Source organism: Aureobasidium subglaciale (genome assembly GCF_000721755.1).
Source record: "Aureobasidium subglaciale EXF-2481 unplaced genomic scaffold scaffold_2, whole genome shotgun sequence".
Lineage (NCBI taxonomy): Eukaryota > Fungi > Ascomycota > Dothideomycetes > Dothideales > Saccotheciaceae > Aureobasidium > Aureobasidium subglaciale.
The window spans coordinates 949260-964129 of record NW_013566993.1 but is presented as its reverse complement, the minus strand read 5'-3'; the positions used below and the strand labels follow the sequence as shown (position 1 = coordinate 964129).

The following is a 14870-nucleotide window of genomic DNA, read 5'->3' as shown; positions in this document are numbered from 1 at the left end:
GGTAAACAATTGGAATGGCCGAGTCGTCATCTACCTGAAAGCTCGTGAATCTGCTCGAAGAAGAATTTGAGATCATCAGGGTTGACAAATGGGGTGATACCTGGAGCTGTTAGCATGTGTTTCCATAGACAAGTAGCATTGCACATACCATGACCAAGGTTGGCGATCCAGCCTTGCTTGCCGCCGCCGAAACCCTCTACCATTTCTTTGACGACTGCGGTGATGGCCTCTCTACCACCGTAGAGAACACCGGGATCAGCGTTTCCTTGAAGAACCTTGCCCTTCTTCTGAGCAATGGCATAAGCCTCCTTGGGCGAGTGAAGCCAGTCCAGACCAATGACGTTGTATGCAGTGTCACATAGATCATCGAGGGCGTACCATGCGCCCTTTGCGAAGACAGTCATGGGAACTACTTCTTGGTTGAGTTCTCTCAGGCGATTGGGCAGGTGGTCTGCAATGTATGTCAAGTAAGGCAAGGAGAATTCCTTGAAAGAAGTAGGGGACAATTCGCCAGCCCATGAGTCGAAGACTTGAATAATCTAGCACAAGATGTTAGCTCAAAGGCAGAGTATTGGAATAGACGATGGATACCTGAGCACCGGCGACAACCTGCAGGGCGAGGTATTCGACGCAAAGCTCGGCGATCTTCTGCAACAGCTTCTTGCTCTCCTGGGGGTACTTGAAGATCCAGGTCTTCACTTGCTTGAACATCTTTGTGCCACCGCCCTCGACCATGTAGCTGAGCAGAGTCCAGGGGGCGCCACAAAAGCCGTAGAGAGGCACACGGCCGTCAAGCTTCTGTCTGGTCAGGGTGATGGCCTTGTATACGTAGTCCAGAGTCTCCTTGACATCGACGTCTCTTTCCATGATTTCCTGGTATTGCTTGTCATCGGGTGACATGAGCGGGTCGGGGAAGTGAGGGCCCTTCTTGTCGACCATGATGACCTCCATGCCCATGGCCTGGGGGATGACGAGGATGTCGGAGAAGATGATGGCGCCATCAATGAGACCAGCAAAACGATCAATGGGTTGCAGAGTCAGCGTCGAGGCAATCTCGGGCGAGCGACAGCACTCGAAGAAGTCGTGGGTTCCCTTGGCCTCGTGGTACTCGGGCAGGTAACGACCGGCCTGGCGCATGACCCACATGGGCGGGCGCTCGACCTTCTCACCACGCGCAGTGCGCAGGAGGAGGTCGTTCTTCATGGGTGCAAATTCGGGCATGTTGGCGCGGTTTTCTGCTGCTTGATGCCTTGACGCAAGTTGCACCAAAGTCCAGCTTGAAGACAGACGCGCCCCCCGCATCGACCCATCAAGCTCTCCACCGACATCATCAAGGGGAAACCTTTTCTTTCATCCCTCGGTCCAATTTTAAAACTCATTATCCACTCTGCACATGAGCTGACCGTCAGTCTCGACAATGCTCCGCCAGGCTCGTCTACCCTTGGCTCGCCTGGCCAATTCAATTGCCCCAAGGAGATTCGCTCCATCATACTGTGCCGTTCGTGGTGCCAAAACAAAAAGTACTATCAAGTTTCAGGAATTACCACAAGGCGCCCTTGCTCCCGCTGCTCTGCCCATAACAGAGGAACACCCGGATGATCAGGTCCAGGTCTATCCGCGTGTCATCCAGCAACACCTCAACAATGTCAACAAGTTCAGCGATTGCGTTGTGCTCACTCGCATAGGCAACTTTTACGAGCTTTATGGCGACCAAGCCGAGCAATACGCCCCACTTCTCAATCTCAAAGTAGCCCAGAGGAAGACTGGTCTCGGTCCTGTAGCAATGGCGGGCTTTCAGTACACCCAACTGGATCGTTACCTGAAATCTCTCGTACAGGGTTTGAACAAACATGTCGCCATCAGCGAGGAAATTCGAAATTCGCCTGCTGATCAAGTCAAGAATGGCGGTCTCCTCTACAATCGCAAAGTATCCCGTATCATCACTGCTGGCACCTTGGTGGACGAGACCTTTATGGATCCGTTCGAGAACAACTTCTTACTAAGCATACATGCCAATATTGACACGGCAGACGATGGCACCATCTCACAGGATACGGATGTCGGTCTTACATGGGTTGACCTCTCTAGTGGTGACTTCTTCACACAGAATACAGACATAGCCTCACTTGGCTCGGTAATTGCTCGCGTAGGAGCCCGCGAGATTGTTCTAGATTCTAGCTTTGAGCAAGTTGACCGATCTCAATTGGATCGATGGCTGGGGGACGGAGGACATGCCGTGACATACCACAGTCCAGATCCCGAATTTGACTCTATCAAGCAGTGGGCTCCTATGTTAGAAAAACCCGTACCATCAGAAGAGTGCCTCCTTTTCTCTGCCCAAGAGGTGCTGGCAGGCTCACTGCTCTTAGATTATGTCAAAGGCAGGTTGCTCGAGCTGAACGTTTCGCTGAGATGTCCCATTCGTCGCAACCAACGTGATTATATGAGCATCGACAAACAGACCTTGAAAGCTCTGGAGATCCGATCCACGCTTCGAGACGGTCTCTTCCAGGGCAGTCTGCTTCATGCGATTCGAAGAACGACAACCAAGAGCGGTGCTCGGCTTTTGAACCAGAGACTAGGTATTCAAAATCCCTTTCTTGCGTACACGGCCCCAGTATTGATCGTCACTAAACAGTCTCACCTTCCATGTCTATTTCGGAGATCAACAGTCGTTTGGATTTGGTGACTGAACTGTTAGAGTACGATCAGTTACGCGAAGATGCTATATCAGCATTACGAAGAACAACAGATGTCTTGAGACTACTACAGAGATTCTCTATAGGCAAAGGGGATGCTGATGATTTACTCGCTCTCGCCAAGACCGTAAAGATCATCAACCAGATTGTAGATATAGTGAACGCTCATGTGCCTCCTCAAACGAGAACGACAGATTCATCTTCTTCATCAATACAGTTGAGAGCATTAGTCAATCGCCTTGATCTGGACGGTCCTTTGAAACTTGCAAGCCGCATTCTGGATGCCATTGATGAAGACGGCCTTTCTCAACAACACCTAGCCGAGGAGGCAGAGGCGGTGGTTGCTGCCGAACTTGCGGAACAGATCATCGAGACAGATGAGCTCGAGTCCAAACCGGCAAAACGTGGCAAAGTCAGTGCTAAGAAGACTGTGGTAGTCCCTGATCTCAATACAGGAGAGTTCTGGATCATGCGCAGGAGGTTGGTCTAGAATGAGGAGCCCAACTGGACTGACCATTCTCACTGACCTTGATTAGTGCAAGTACGGCCTTGAAGTCGGGGCATCAGACTCTTGACAACGTCATGAAAGAAAAATCACAGCTCTTCGACCGTCTAAGAACGGAAATAGGTACGAGTTGATGCTTGGAATAGCTCACACACATGCTGATTCGTGTAGGAAACACATTAGTACTCAAGTGGACTCCGCAATTAGGGCACTTCTGTCATGTCAAGGGCAAAGACGTCCGGGCGGAGGTACCAGATGCAAGGAACGTCAGCTCGACCAAGAACACAAGGGCTTTCTACCTCCCGGAATGGACACATCTGGGTTCACGACTGGAAGACGCAAAGACACGTATTCGCATCGAAGAGCAAAGAGTGCTCAACGACCTGCGTAAGCGAGTGGGTCTCGGAATATCCACGCTCATTTGATCCCTACTGACAGATCAGGTTATCGAGAATTTGGTCAAGCTGCGACGTAATGCCAGTATTCTTGACGAGTTGGATGTCGGATGCTCGTCTGCAACCATGGCAACAGAGAGGAACTTAATCAGACCAGTCCTACACTCTGGGTAAGAGTCTTCTGCTTACCTAGACACTACATCGCTGAAACGAACATAGTACGACACACAATCTTGTTGGCGGTCGTCACCCAATGGTAGACGTAGGTCTTCAAGCGCAAGGCCGGCTTTTCACTGCAAACGACTGTGTTGTGGGCGGAAACCAGAGTATCCTTCTTATCACAGGGTATCTTTCCAAATCCGTCATTGAGCACAATATACTGACTCTGATCACAGACCCAATATGGCTGGAAAGAGTACCTATCTCCGACAAAATGCACTGATTACCATCTTGGCCCAGACCGGTTGCTTTGTTCCTGCGGATTTTGCAGAAATTGGACTGGTGGACAAGATCTTCAGCAGGGTAAGACGATACAAACCATGTACTATATCTAGTGTTGACAGTCCTCTAGGTAGGCTCGGCCGACAATTTATACAACCATCAATCAACGTTCATGGTCGAGATGTTGGAGGTGGCCGACATCCTCAACCAAGCCACTCCACACTCATTCGTCAGTCTATCTTAGAAGGAGGAAGGCACAACTGCTGACAAACCAGCCAGATCATCATGGACGAGGTCGGTAGGGGAACAACTCCAGAAGACGGTGTCGCTGTGGGCTATGCTTGTCTACATCATCTGCACTGCACCAGTCCTTGTCGCACTCTGTTTGCTACGCATTTCCATTCTTTGGTCGACATGACGAAAAGTTTTGATCACTTAGCGTGTTATTGCACCGACGTTGCTGAAGAGGAGGATGGCTCTTGGGTCTATGTACACAGGCTCCGGAAAGGAGTGAATAGGGACTCGCATGCATTGAAGGTTGCTAAACTCGCTGGTAAGTGTGCAAAACCCGATAGCTGTACATGACTAACGTTACCAGGTCTGCCAGAAACGGCCATCGCTGTGGCCAAGAGCGTCCTCGATGGGTTTGAACGTGAAAGGGAAGATCGGCCTTAAGCTCTCAGTCGTCACACAAGCCAATCAGCATTGAGTATACGGCATCACATTGTAACCATGTTTGCTTGATTGTCTCCGATCAACTGCTGGTTCCGTACGACCTAGACACGGGGTATCTCTAATTATGGAAAGCCTTGTCGTACGTTACCATCCCGCCATCGCTCAGATACGACGAATAGGATTCGTCTAGTCTTTCTTGCCAAAAAGGTGCTTGACCTTGTCGCCCAGGCTCTCCTTTTCGTGTGGCTTCTCTTCCTTCTTCTCCTGTGGTGTGCTGTGACCTCCGTACTTCTCCTTGTAGACATTTCCCTCACCGCCACGCTGACGCTAGATTAGCCAAAGTAAGAAGGGTCGTTCATCTAACTTACACCAGTATGGAAGTTATCATGGCCAGCAGAGTTGCGCATAGCGGGCTCAGGAATGATGTCCTCTGATACGGGAGTCTTGTCGCCGACTGGTCTGACTCTGGGAGAATCGACAATGTTACCGGCACCTTCGCCGTCATTAGCCTTCCATCTACCGTGCTATCATAGATTCTTCACATACCTCCGCGGCCGGATGAGTATTCGGGCTTCGAGGACTCGCCAACAAAGCCCTCACGGATGATGTTACCATCGGTGTAGCTGTGTTATTTTGTCAGGCACAACTTCACTCATTTACTGTAGATCTTTGCTTACAGCGTGTCATCGCGGCCGATGTTTCCAGCGCCTATTGAGATCTTAGCTTGGCTCCGCCAACACGAGATAAAGTGGAAGAACATACCTCCGCGGCCAGTAGAGTGAATTCCGTCTGCCATGGTGTGCTTTGCTTTTGTGATAAGTTTGGGTATGGTGTATGCTGAGTTATGAGGTGGCTGGATTTTGGGCTCCAGTTGAGGTGGAACATGCTATGAGAGGAATGCGGGACTATTTGTTGACCTTGCTCATGTGAAAGCGATGACGTCTACTTTGGCGCAACAAATGTGCCAAGATATTATCACGGTTTACAACCGTGATGGCTTCACTTGCAATCCTGCGGAAACAGTGGAATCCAGTCAACGACATCGGGTATTTTGTTCGACGTTCGATCCCGAAAGGGATGACACGGTACATGGGTACCCGGCAGGGATACTCGTTAAGGTTTACTGCCAGTCACCAAGGAAAGCTGTTTTGGGATCTCCGTCAAGATAAGAAAATGGACCATGATTTGTGATTGTATTTACGTTTTGTCGAGGTCTACCAGGCATTTTACCGTGTGAAAGGTGACTATCGTTGCCGTTTGGGAGCACTGATGTTTTTTGAGTCTGTACCACTTATCACTGTTTCGCCTTAAGGTGATGAATATATTTGGTGATTACGACGAAGTTGTAGTCCCTGACATGTATGCAAGCAATATAGAATCGAGCGTTGCATCATTTAATGTATGTAAGACCATGATGTGCCGCCACAGAACTGTTTCTAAGTCGTGTACCATAGCTGCGCGCCCAGTAGCTAGAATCTCTTGGAAGCAGGGAAGAATTCACGGTGGTCACATAGGAAACGCAGTTGATGAACCTCAAATAACCATCAGACAGGGTTATAAGCACAGCAAGCTTGCTTGGCAAGCTGGAGAAGTCCTAGCGAGCAACTTTCAGCAAGCAAGTCGCGTATTCTCAAACACAACCCGAGTGGAAGCAGCAGTCGTAATGGCAGAGACGCAATCATATAAGGAGCTTCTGGCCAAGTGGGCCGACAAGTATCGCGGAGTATGTTCAACCTCAGATTATGCCTAAACATGTTCTGACAACGCTACGCAGGCAATTGTGGAAGACCTCGACCCTCCCGCAGCTCTATCAACATCACCATCTTCGCCCATTTCGAGTGCCTTGATGGCCGCCTATGAAAGAGAATACACCCATCTGACCGTCGTCGCGCCCGAAACGCGTGCGCTCGTTGGCTATCTGTCCATGCCTCATCTCAAGCATCTGCTCAGTGCAGGCACTGTGCGCGACACCGACACGGTAGACAAAGCAATGACAAAGTTCAAGAGGAAGGGTACCAAATATCATGTCATTACTATGGATACCCCACTGGAAGAGCTGGAGGCTTTCTACGAAGGCATAACCGAAGATGGCCAAATGCCAGCGCAGGATTTCGCTGTTGTGACAGACGCTGGTCGAAAATTCGTTCTGGGTGTTGCAACGAAACAAGACCTTCAGGAGTTCGTCAAGAGAAGACCTGTCTATTGATCGCACCTGCCAACCGGCCCCTTTCAGACGTTCCCTATCTCTGTCGACCCGAAACATTCATGCCCTGCATGGGCTGGCCACGTTATACCATGGCGGCTGCCAACATCGATATGAACATGTCGTATCTGACGCCATCTGTGTATCGCACTGTGCGAACAGCTCCGATATCCAGATATTGTTTTCGGGACCCTTGCGAGTCTCTATATGTGTCGGAAGATGGATAAGACCGCACCGAGTATCGGCCAATGCTGCTTGGCGGTGCTGACCATGGGCCGATACTGCTTCATCTCCCTTGGCAGGGAGATGGAAGGAGGATCGAGATTAGCAATTTGAAGACCAGATCGTAATTAGAACCGTCATCTGCCTCTTCTTTTCTTGCAAACAGCCGCCACGACACTGATGTCATCGAGTTTGCCGCCCTCTATAGAGAGACCTTCTTCGATCCCGCGCTCCATGTATGGACTCTCCGCAAAAGGGTCCTGGGCGATGGTGCGAGCCGCCTTGACCAGCTCCTGCGCAACGAATTGCATGCCTCCCGCGTAGGTACTTTGGTCGTCTGAGCGCATCACTTGTGAAACGTTGCCAGATCTCCATTTCTCCATGCTTTGCAGGACGTTGTCGACAACTTCGTGTTCCCAGAGGTTGTCTACTACGCCATCAGACATGGCGAGAATGATGTCGTCTTCTGCAATCGTGATCTTGTCCATGACGGCGTTCTTGTCAGGCTCGTCGGGACTGTTGGTACCAAGCTGTCTGGGGCAGTCGAACCAGTGCCACTGTTCGGTAGTTTTGTAGATGACCTCGCGATGCTCTGGCCGTATGACCAGTATCTGAGAGTCGCCCAGTTGAGTTACGTAGAGTATAGGATGAGCCGGAGAGGAAGAGTCGGTATGCAACAGGGCGCCGCATGCAGTGGTGGTGCCGAACCATTCGTTGGGCTTGCTGGTTGCGTCTTTGGTATGCTGGTACGCCTTTGACAGATACTTGACAGGATCGGGCTCCGAATCGTCTCCGTACACATCCTTTTCAGCTTCGAGGGCCCAGAAATGGAGTATGAGACGTGACCACAACCTGTGACAATATGTGGTCAATACGGAACGAAGAGACGCTGGATGCAAACATGGATCTTACGCGGCGTGTCCTCTCTCACGGCTAGCCCAGGCTCCCACACCGTCGTTTGCACCGATAAAGTTATCGCTGACCAGGACTGCATCGTCGCCGTTAGTAATGCCGCGAATCATGTCGCCGTTCACAGACGGGCGGCGGTCGCGGCTTCGATCATGTGTGCTCAAGGGGTCTGAGAAGGAGCCCGACGGGGGAGATAAGAAAGGTGGTGGGAATGGTCGGGAAGGTCGTTTAGCAAAGAGGCCGTATCCTGCTTCGAAGTAGTATGCCGATTTCGAAACAACAATCGAGGCTTCATCGGGCACAGGAGTGGTCGTGCCGCCTTTGGGCTCCTCGTTCTTCTGCGGTCTACGCGACGACGCAAGTCGACATGGAGCACGAAGCCGGCGGATGCAAGGAATCTGTGACGTCTTGCTCAGCGCGCGCAGGCCTCCCCTAGCGTACATGCTGCTGAGACTGAAGCTCCAGCGATATTGAGCTCAGCCGACTCGTCGTAGGTCATGCCAGTCCGCATCTGTCAGGAACTAGATCCTCGATTGATGCTGACGGGGAAGGCGGCCAATGTCGGCGGCTCCCTTAACTCCGTCGCCTACAATTTCCTGTTGCGGACAACGCAATGCAAGCTTCCAAGAGGCAACGATGCAACTCATACTGATGCTCAGGCATCTACTTGATCATATCTATGTTGAGAAGAGTAAACGCGCCCAGAATGACTGATTCAGACCCTTTACTTGGCCAAGTCGAAACAGAACGCCTTTGTGCATGCCACCAAGCCGTAACCAACCGTAATCCTCAAATGCAACATTCTCGCCAATCATGCCTTCTTGTCTTCAGCCTTCGTCTCCGATGATTGTTGAGCACCGGTCGCCGAGGTCGATGTGTTTGCTTGAGCTTGCAGCTCGGCCTCATGTTCACGTCTCAGAACGTCTTCCTGGCGGCCTTCATCCTCCTTTTCGTCAATGTTCTCCAGATCATTCACGCGAGCAGACTGTCCGCCCTCGCTCTGCTTTTCACTTTGCTCGTTCTCATCCTCAATCAGTTCCTGCTGCTCACGAAGAACCTCCAGACGCTGCCTGTTGGTTGCAGCACCTTCGGCAGTGTGAACCTCCAATTCGATCTCGTGGAAGAGTTCCTCCGGAATGCTAGACAAGACAGCCTGCAGGGCATCGATCTGAGAGTCAAACTCGACGTCCTTGCCCTGGGTATACATGAAAGCATTGGAGAGAACCAAAAGAGTGCTTGGAACACCATACTTGAGACGAAGCTCAAGCCACAAAGTCAGGTCGTCGCGAAGTCTGGCAGGCGAGACACCGTGAGTGCGAAGACCACGAGAGGCACATGCAGTCTGAAGCTCAGGCACGGACAAGGCCTCGACACCCTCGAAGGAAATGGCCCTGTCGTCACGCTTGATCTGGCGCATACGATGTCTGACTTGGTAACGAAGCATGGTGTCGGTGCCGAAAGTGGTCAAAGACATGTAGCGGCAGATACCAACAAGTTGTGGGCGCGAGAGGTTGTCCAGAGTCAAGTCGTCCTTGAAGATTTTGCAGACACGAATAACATCGGCCTTGGTCGGCGCTTCACCAGTAGTACGAATCTGAGGAAGGTCAGTATACGGCATAGCGCAAACGTGTAGGGGTAGTAAATCACCTTGCGGAAGAATTCAGTAAACTCTTCCTTTTGTGCATTGGCGGCAGAGACAGGCAGACCAGTCTCTTGCAGAGTCTGACGCAAGAAGCTGCTGACCTCCTTGCGAGTGCCACGAAGACTACTGGCCTTTGCTTCCTTGGACTTCTGGCCCTCGTATGTGCTAGGCAGCATGTTGGGGAAGAGCTTCAGAGCGACGGGGAGCAGCAACTCTGCGAATGGCACAATGACAAAGACCGAGAAGGGAACAAGACGACCGAGATCCTGGACAGTACGGTGCAGCTGGGAGTGGGATTAGATTGGGTGCAGCGGATTGTGGTCGACAGACTTACTTGTCTGTGCTCTCTGCGAGTGAGCTCGTAACCTGCAGCCATCTTCAAGGCCAGCTTCGAACTGATCTTGACCTCAGCAGCCAAAAGCTTGGTGCCGTCCCAGTAATGGTGAACCTCCTTCATGATCTTTTGACGGAGAGTGAGCTTCTTGTCTTCCTCCTTCTTCTTCACCATCTTCCTCTCTTCGGCTTTGTCGGCAGCAGCCTTCTGGTCAGCAAGCTCTTTAAGAGCCTGGTCTTCGGTAGCCTTTGTAGGCGCATGCTCAGTAGGCTTGTGGAGAGGGATGCTGACATCTGGTGTAGACGAGGATGACTGCTTTGATTTGTCTTCTTGCGATTCAAGGGGCTTCTTGGCCTGGTCCGCGCTAAAACCCGGGGGTGGGTAGTTGGACTGGTTGTTGGAAGTGGACGTCTCGCTAGAGGCGAAGCGGTTCGGGACCAAGAGAGCGACAGCGGGTAGTTGGCTGGGAAGGCGTAGAGAACGAGACAAGGCGACCCTTGTGCTGTTTCTGAGCAGCAAGGGTGCCATTTGTGAAGCAGTACGGTTGAGGGACATGGCGGGCGGACGCCTTCGAAGACGTGAGGGACTTCAGATGTTCAAAGACGATGGGTGCGCAATTGTACGGCAATTGAAGAAGATGAAATGGACGAAGAAATGCGGAAGCTGCTGTCGTCAGGAAAGTTCGAGACGCCCGCCCGGACTTCACCTTTAATTCCGTCGCCCCGTGCAGACACTGCATCTTTTTCATAATCTCTTGTCCAAATTGAGCTATCTGCATATCTTGACATTCGCTACAATCCACCATTCCAATCACCTGGTAGTACTTTTACAGTAGCTATTATATACTCGACAAGACCTGAATGGTTTATGGGCTTGCCATCAACAGCTCTTGACTCGCCAGAAGATAGTCTCCGACATGTTCAGATCATAATATTTCCAGTTGTGCTCTCAGAAGGGTCCTCAGGTCCTGGCATTCGGCATCGGAGGGCTACGGATGCGCATGGCCGAGCCTCGGGGTTTCGGACGTCGGACGAGGGTTTTGGGGTTTTGCAACGCACGGGCAAAGTACCTTTCCCCGCAAACAGGAAGCCGACGCCGGGTGAATCAACAGTTTCCCTTGTCTGACAATTGTTCAAGCGGCTTAATTACTCGCTCCTTCTCGTCACGCTCTCAGTCTTGTGTCTTTTGGCTCGTAGATTTGCTGCCTGCCAGTCTGCCCTGTGCCCGGCTCGTCGCTCACACCTCTCTCGCCCGCTTGCTCCCCAGGTTGCACACGTTCTTCAGTCGTCCTGTCCGACCACAATACCCACCCACTCGAACACACGCATACATTAACAAGCCGCCAGCCGCAATGCAACTCCGGAAAGCCGCTCGCATCATCTTGGTTGGTGCTCCTGGTGTAGGAAAGGGTACTCAGTCTGAGCGTATGCTCAAACGATTTCCTCAACTAGCCTCGATCAGCTCTGGTGATCTCTTGAGAGATAATGTTCGCAGGCGGACTCCGCTAGGTAATGCCTACCAAGAGCTCTTGACTACTGGAAATGCTAATCTATACACGTCAGGCATCCAGGCCGAGTCCCTTATGAAGGCCGGCGCGCTCGTCCCGGACTCGACCATCTTGCGTCTGATTACGAACGAGTTGACGACAAGGGGCTGGCTCACTCCTTCTTCCCCCCAGAAGCCTCTTACCATCAACTCTGTCGCCTCCTCTCTGAATCCTTCCGATGCTTTCGCCTCGCCAGAAGACGAATACCTCACCTCCGCGTCTTCTCCCCAGCGCCAGTTCGACTTCAGCGATCAGCCAAGCGCCTCTTTCATCCTCGACGGCTTCCCTCGCACTGTCGATCAAGCCATCCAACTCGACAAGTTAATCCCCATCAACCTGGTTGTCCAGTTCAATACCCCCACTTCCGTCATACTCGATCGCATCTGCAACCGTTGGATCCATGCCCCCTCTGGCCGGGTATACAACACCACCTTCAACGCTCCAAAGGTCGACGGAAAGGATGACATTACAGGAGAGATCCTAGTACAAAGGGACGACGACAAGCCCGAAACTTGGATGGCTCGTCTGAAGAAGTTTGAGGAAACCAGCCAGCCTCTACTTGCGCACTACGATAAGCTTGGTGTTCTGTGGAGGGTCGATGGTAACAGCAGTGATGAAATTAGCCCAAAACTCTTTGACGAGTTCAACAAGAGATTCGGAAAAGCATGAAAGCATGAAGAGGCGCACAAAACCTTTGAGCAGCTATCACGCAACCGGAAATCTGGGAAGAAGTGCGTGTGGAAACGCGGCTGCGAAGTTACCTCTCAAACACGTCGCAATATCTTTGATGCGTCAATCCCTCTGGACACAGGCAGATTCGTCCCACACGAAGATTTTTTCTTAAACATCTTCAAGGATGTCAGCCCTGAACCATGCACAATCAGGGCTGTGGCGTGTCTCGAACCTATGGATGACTGAGACCAGGATTCTATCTAGGAAGTGGATGCGAGATATTTAAGCACGTATTAGGATATGTCCTCGACTTACTGGGCACCATGTTCGAGACACAACAAGCTGGAGATGAGCTGTGAAGGATGACTGATGGAGTTGACGCAGGCTGGGAATGCAGCGCCTACGATTGAGCGTTGACAACAAAGCCATCGTCTCTGAAGTGGTCACAAATCGCATCAATCTACTACACCCGCAATCCAATGAGTCCATTCGTATCTGCTCTTGGTGCTGTCAGCAATCATCCGCAGGTAGTCATGTCATTTCACATCAGAATGATTTCCCCAGACTACGCGGACACCGAGATCGTATCAGCTCGTATCGGAACTATCGATAGAGCTGCGATGCCGGAGATACTCGGTCCAAAGTAGAGAATCTTATTGTAGAAACAAGGGCGCTGGGCGCAAGGCGCATCTGTGAGTCAATTAGATATAATGAACTAGCCTTCCAATTCAAACTACATTCTCTTCGCCTATTTCGTTTTCTACGCTTGCAATTGCCGATCACCTCTAAGCAACACACTCATAATGGCCCCTCCAAGTGCGATCGACATCGATGTTCGTGCAGTTGACGATACTACTGCCATGACCGTTCCAAACCCTCTCACGCTCGAGGGTGTCTCTCCGAGACGCGCCGCCACTGGTAGACTCATTGCTGGCGTCGCCGCTGTGGCCAATGTCGAGCAGTTCAAGGGAGCAAAGCAGCACAACCACAAGCCCAAGGCTAAGAGATGGGATCGTAAGTGCCTGTCTGAAGGGTCATCTTGAACACTGCTAACGGCAGCTAGACCGCCTGAACATCGAAGCCTCTTCACGTAAAGGCAACTCCCTCAAGGCTGCCGCCGAATACCTCAAGAAGCCCGGCATCATCTCACTTGGTGGCGGTCTCCCCTCGGCCGAATACTTCCCCTTTGACGAACTGTCCATCAAGGTACCCGAGGTCGGCCACTTCTCCGAGCAAGAAACACGCGAACAAGGTGCTGTTCTGACGGCCGGAAAGTCGGATCTGGCCGACGAGAAGTCACTGTTCGACATCACTACCGCCTTCAACTATGGCCAGGGTACAGGATCTGCACAGCTGTTGCGCTTCCTCATCGAGCATACAGAGATTGCACACAACCCTCCCTACCAGGATTGGTACTGTAACATGACGATCGGCTCTACCTCCGGATTGGATGTCGCCTTGAGAATGTTTGTGGAACGTGGTGATGTCGTCTTGACCGAGGACTACACATTCGCAACCGCTGTCGAGACCGCCGCACCAATGGGTGTAAACATGGTCGGCGTTGGTCTGGACGGCGAAGGTCTCCTCCCAGAGTCTCTCGATGACATCTTGAGCAACTGGGATGAGGCAGCACGTGGTGCCAGAAAGCCATTCTTGCTCTACACCGTACCCACTGGCCAGAACCCAACTGGAGCCACCCAAAGCGAGGAAAGACGCAGAGACGTGTACAAGGTGGCTCAGAAGCATGATCTCTACATTCTCGAGGACGAACCCTACTATTTCCTGCAGATGCAGCCATACACAGGACCCGGTTCGCCCGATGTCCCACCTCCAAAGAGCCATGCCGACTTCTTGAGATCGCTAGTTCCTTCATACTTGTCAATGGACACTGATGGTCGTGTTATGCGTCTGGACTCATTCTCAAAGGTTGTTGCACCAGGAGCGCGTGTTGGCTGGATCACAGCGTCGCAGCAGATTGTCGACAGATTTGTCAAGCACGTTGACGTCAGCACACAAGGCCCCAGTGGTATCAGCCAGCTTGTGCTGTTCAAATTGTTGGATGAGCACTGGGGTCATGCCGGCTTCTTGGACTGGCTTGTTCACATCAGAATGGAGTACACGCAGAGAAGAGATGTCATGCTCTCGGCATGTGAAAAGTATCTGCCCAAGGAAGTCATGAGTTGGAAGCCACCAATGGCTGGCATGTTCGTAAGTCAAATCTTCATGATGTGATGTGCGATTGATCCAAGCTAACAACGCTGCAGCACTGGCTCCAGATTGAGTACGAAAAGCACCCTGACTACAAGAACAAGTCGGTTGCAGATCTCGAGGAGCAGATCTTCCAGACCATCGTGGACCATGGAGCACTGGTCATGAAGGGCTCATGGTTCTACGCAGACAGTCAGGCCAAGCACGATACCATGTTCTTTAGAACAACATATGCCGCTGCACCTTTCGACAAGATCAACGAGGCGATTAAGCGCTTGGGAGAGGCTGTGAGAGAGGAATTCAAGCTGAAGAGCCAGTAAATGCTTTTTGAGATACGGGAAGGTTTAAAGAGGTTCAGCATCTCGGATTGGGAGATGTGTGGCGTTCAGGGGAATAGACAAAAGATTTGGAGTGGGCTT

The 14870-nt window shown here is 51.5% G+C and overlaps 8 protein-coding genes across 8 annotated transcripts; 4 read left to right on the top strand and 4 right to left on the bottom strand.

Annotated features, from left to right (window-relative positions):
- Positions 1–26: 26 nt before the first annotated feature.
- AUEXF2481DRAFT_700235 (uncharacterized protein) lies at positions 27–1268 on the bottom strand (the record flags this gene model as incomplete). The annotated part of the gene is made up of 3 exons (XM_013492282.1): positions 592–1268; positions 149–539; positions 27–106 (listed from the first exon to the last, which is right to left on the bottom strand). Exons 1-3 carry the CDS (start codon positions 1219–1221, stop codon positions 27–29), a joined length of 1101 nt encoding a protein of 366 aa, XP_013347736.1. The 5' UTR covers positions 1222–1268.
- Positions 1269–1337: 69 nt separating this feature from the next.
- On the top strand, positions 1338–4721 carry AUEXF2481DRAFT_94706 (uncharacterized protein). Its single transcript, XM_013492176.1, has 10 exons — positions 1338–2582; positions 2639–3179; positions 3236–3327; positions 3376–3599; positions 3648–3769; positions 3819–3944; positions 3995–4121; positions 4171–4269; positions 4320–4593; positions 4639–4721. The coding sequence occupies exons 1-10, from the start codon at positions 1418–1420 to the stop codon at positions 4713–4715; spliced, it is 2847 nt and encodes a 948-aa protein (XP_013347630.1). The 5' UTR covers positions 1338–1417; the 3' UTR covers positions 4716–4721.
- A 180-nt stretch (positions 4722–4901) lies between these two features.
- On the bottom strand, positions 4902–5511 carry AUEXF2481DRAFT_1882 (uncharacterized protein; the record flags this gene model as incomplete). The annotated part of the gene is made up of 5 exons (XM_013491765.1): positions 4902–5036; positions 5084–5208; positions 5262–5338; positions 5393–5423; positions 5478–5511. 5 exons carry the CDS (start codon positions 5509–5511, stop codon positions 4902–4904), a joined length of 402 nt encoding a protein of 133 aa, XP_013347219.1.
- Positions 5512–6378: 867 nt separating this feature from the next.
- On the top strand, positions 6379–6921 carry AUEXF2481DRAFT_1881 (uncharacterized protein; the record flags this gene model as incomplete). The annotated part of the gene is made up of 2 exons (XM_013491764.1): positions 6379–6438; positions 6490–6921. The coding sequence occupies 2 exons, from the start codon at positions 6379–6381 to the stop codon at positions 6919–6921; spliced, it is 492 nt and encodes a 163-aa protein (XP_013347218.1).
- A 356-nt stretch (positions 6922–7277) lies between these two features.
- Positions 7278–8492, bottom strand: AUEXF2481DRAFT_26294 (uncharacterized protein; the record flags this gene model as incomplete). The annotated part of the gene is made up of 2 exons (XM_013491904.1): positions 7278–7992; positions 8053–8492. The coding sequence occupies 2 exons, from the start codon at positions 8490–8492 to the stop codon at positions 7278–7280; spliced, it is 1155 nt and encodes a 384-aa protein (XP_013347358.1).
- A 368-nt stretch (positions 8493–8860) lies between these two features.
- On the bottom strand, positions 8861–10199 carry AUEXF2481DRAFT_62457 (uncharacterized protein; the record flags this gene model as incomplete). The annotated part of the gene is made up of 3 exons (XM_013492139.1): positions 8861–9643; positions 9697–9975; positions 10026–10199. The coding sequence occupies 3 exons, from the start codon at positions 10197–10199 to the stop codon at positions 8861–8863; spliced, it is 1236 nt and encodes a 411-aa protein (XP_013347593.1).
- A 1177-nt stretch (positions 10200–11376) lies between these two features.
- On the top strand, positions 11377–12240 carry AUEXF2481DRAFT_62218 (uncharacterized protein; the record flags this gene model as incomplete). Its single annotated transcript, XM_013492120.1, has 3 exons — positions 11377–11533; positions 11588–11663; positions 11820–12240. 3 exons carry the CDS (start codon positions 11377–11379, stop codon positions 12238–12240), a joined length of 654 nt encoding a protein of 217 aa, XP_013347574.1.
- Positions 12241–12643: 403 nt separating this feature from the next.
- Positions 12644–14844, top strand: AUEXF2481DRAFT_391134 (uncharacterized protein). Its single transcript, XM_013492281.1, has 3 exons — positions 12644–13257; positions 13307–14451; positions 14508–14844. The coding sequence occupies exons 1-3, from the start codon at positions 13047–13049 to the stop codon at positions 14769–14771; spliced, it is 1620 nt and encodes a 539-aa protein (XP_013347735.1). The 5' UTR covers positions 12644–13046; the 3' UTR covers positions 14772–14844.
- Positions 14845–14870: the final 26 nt, after the last annotated feature.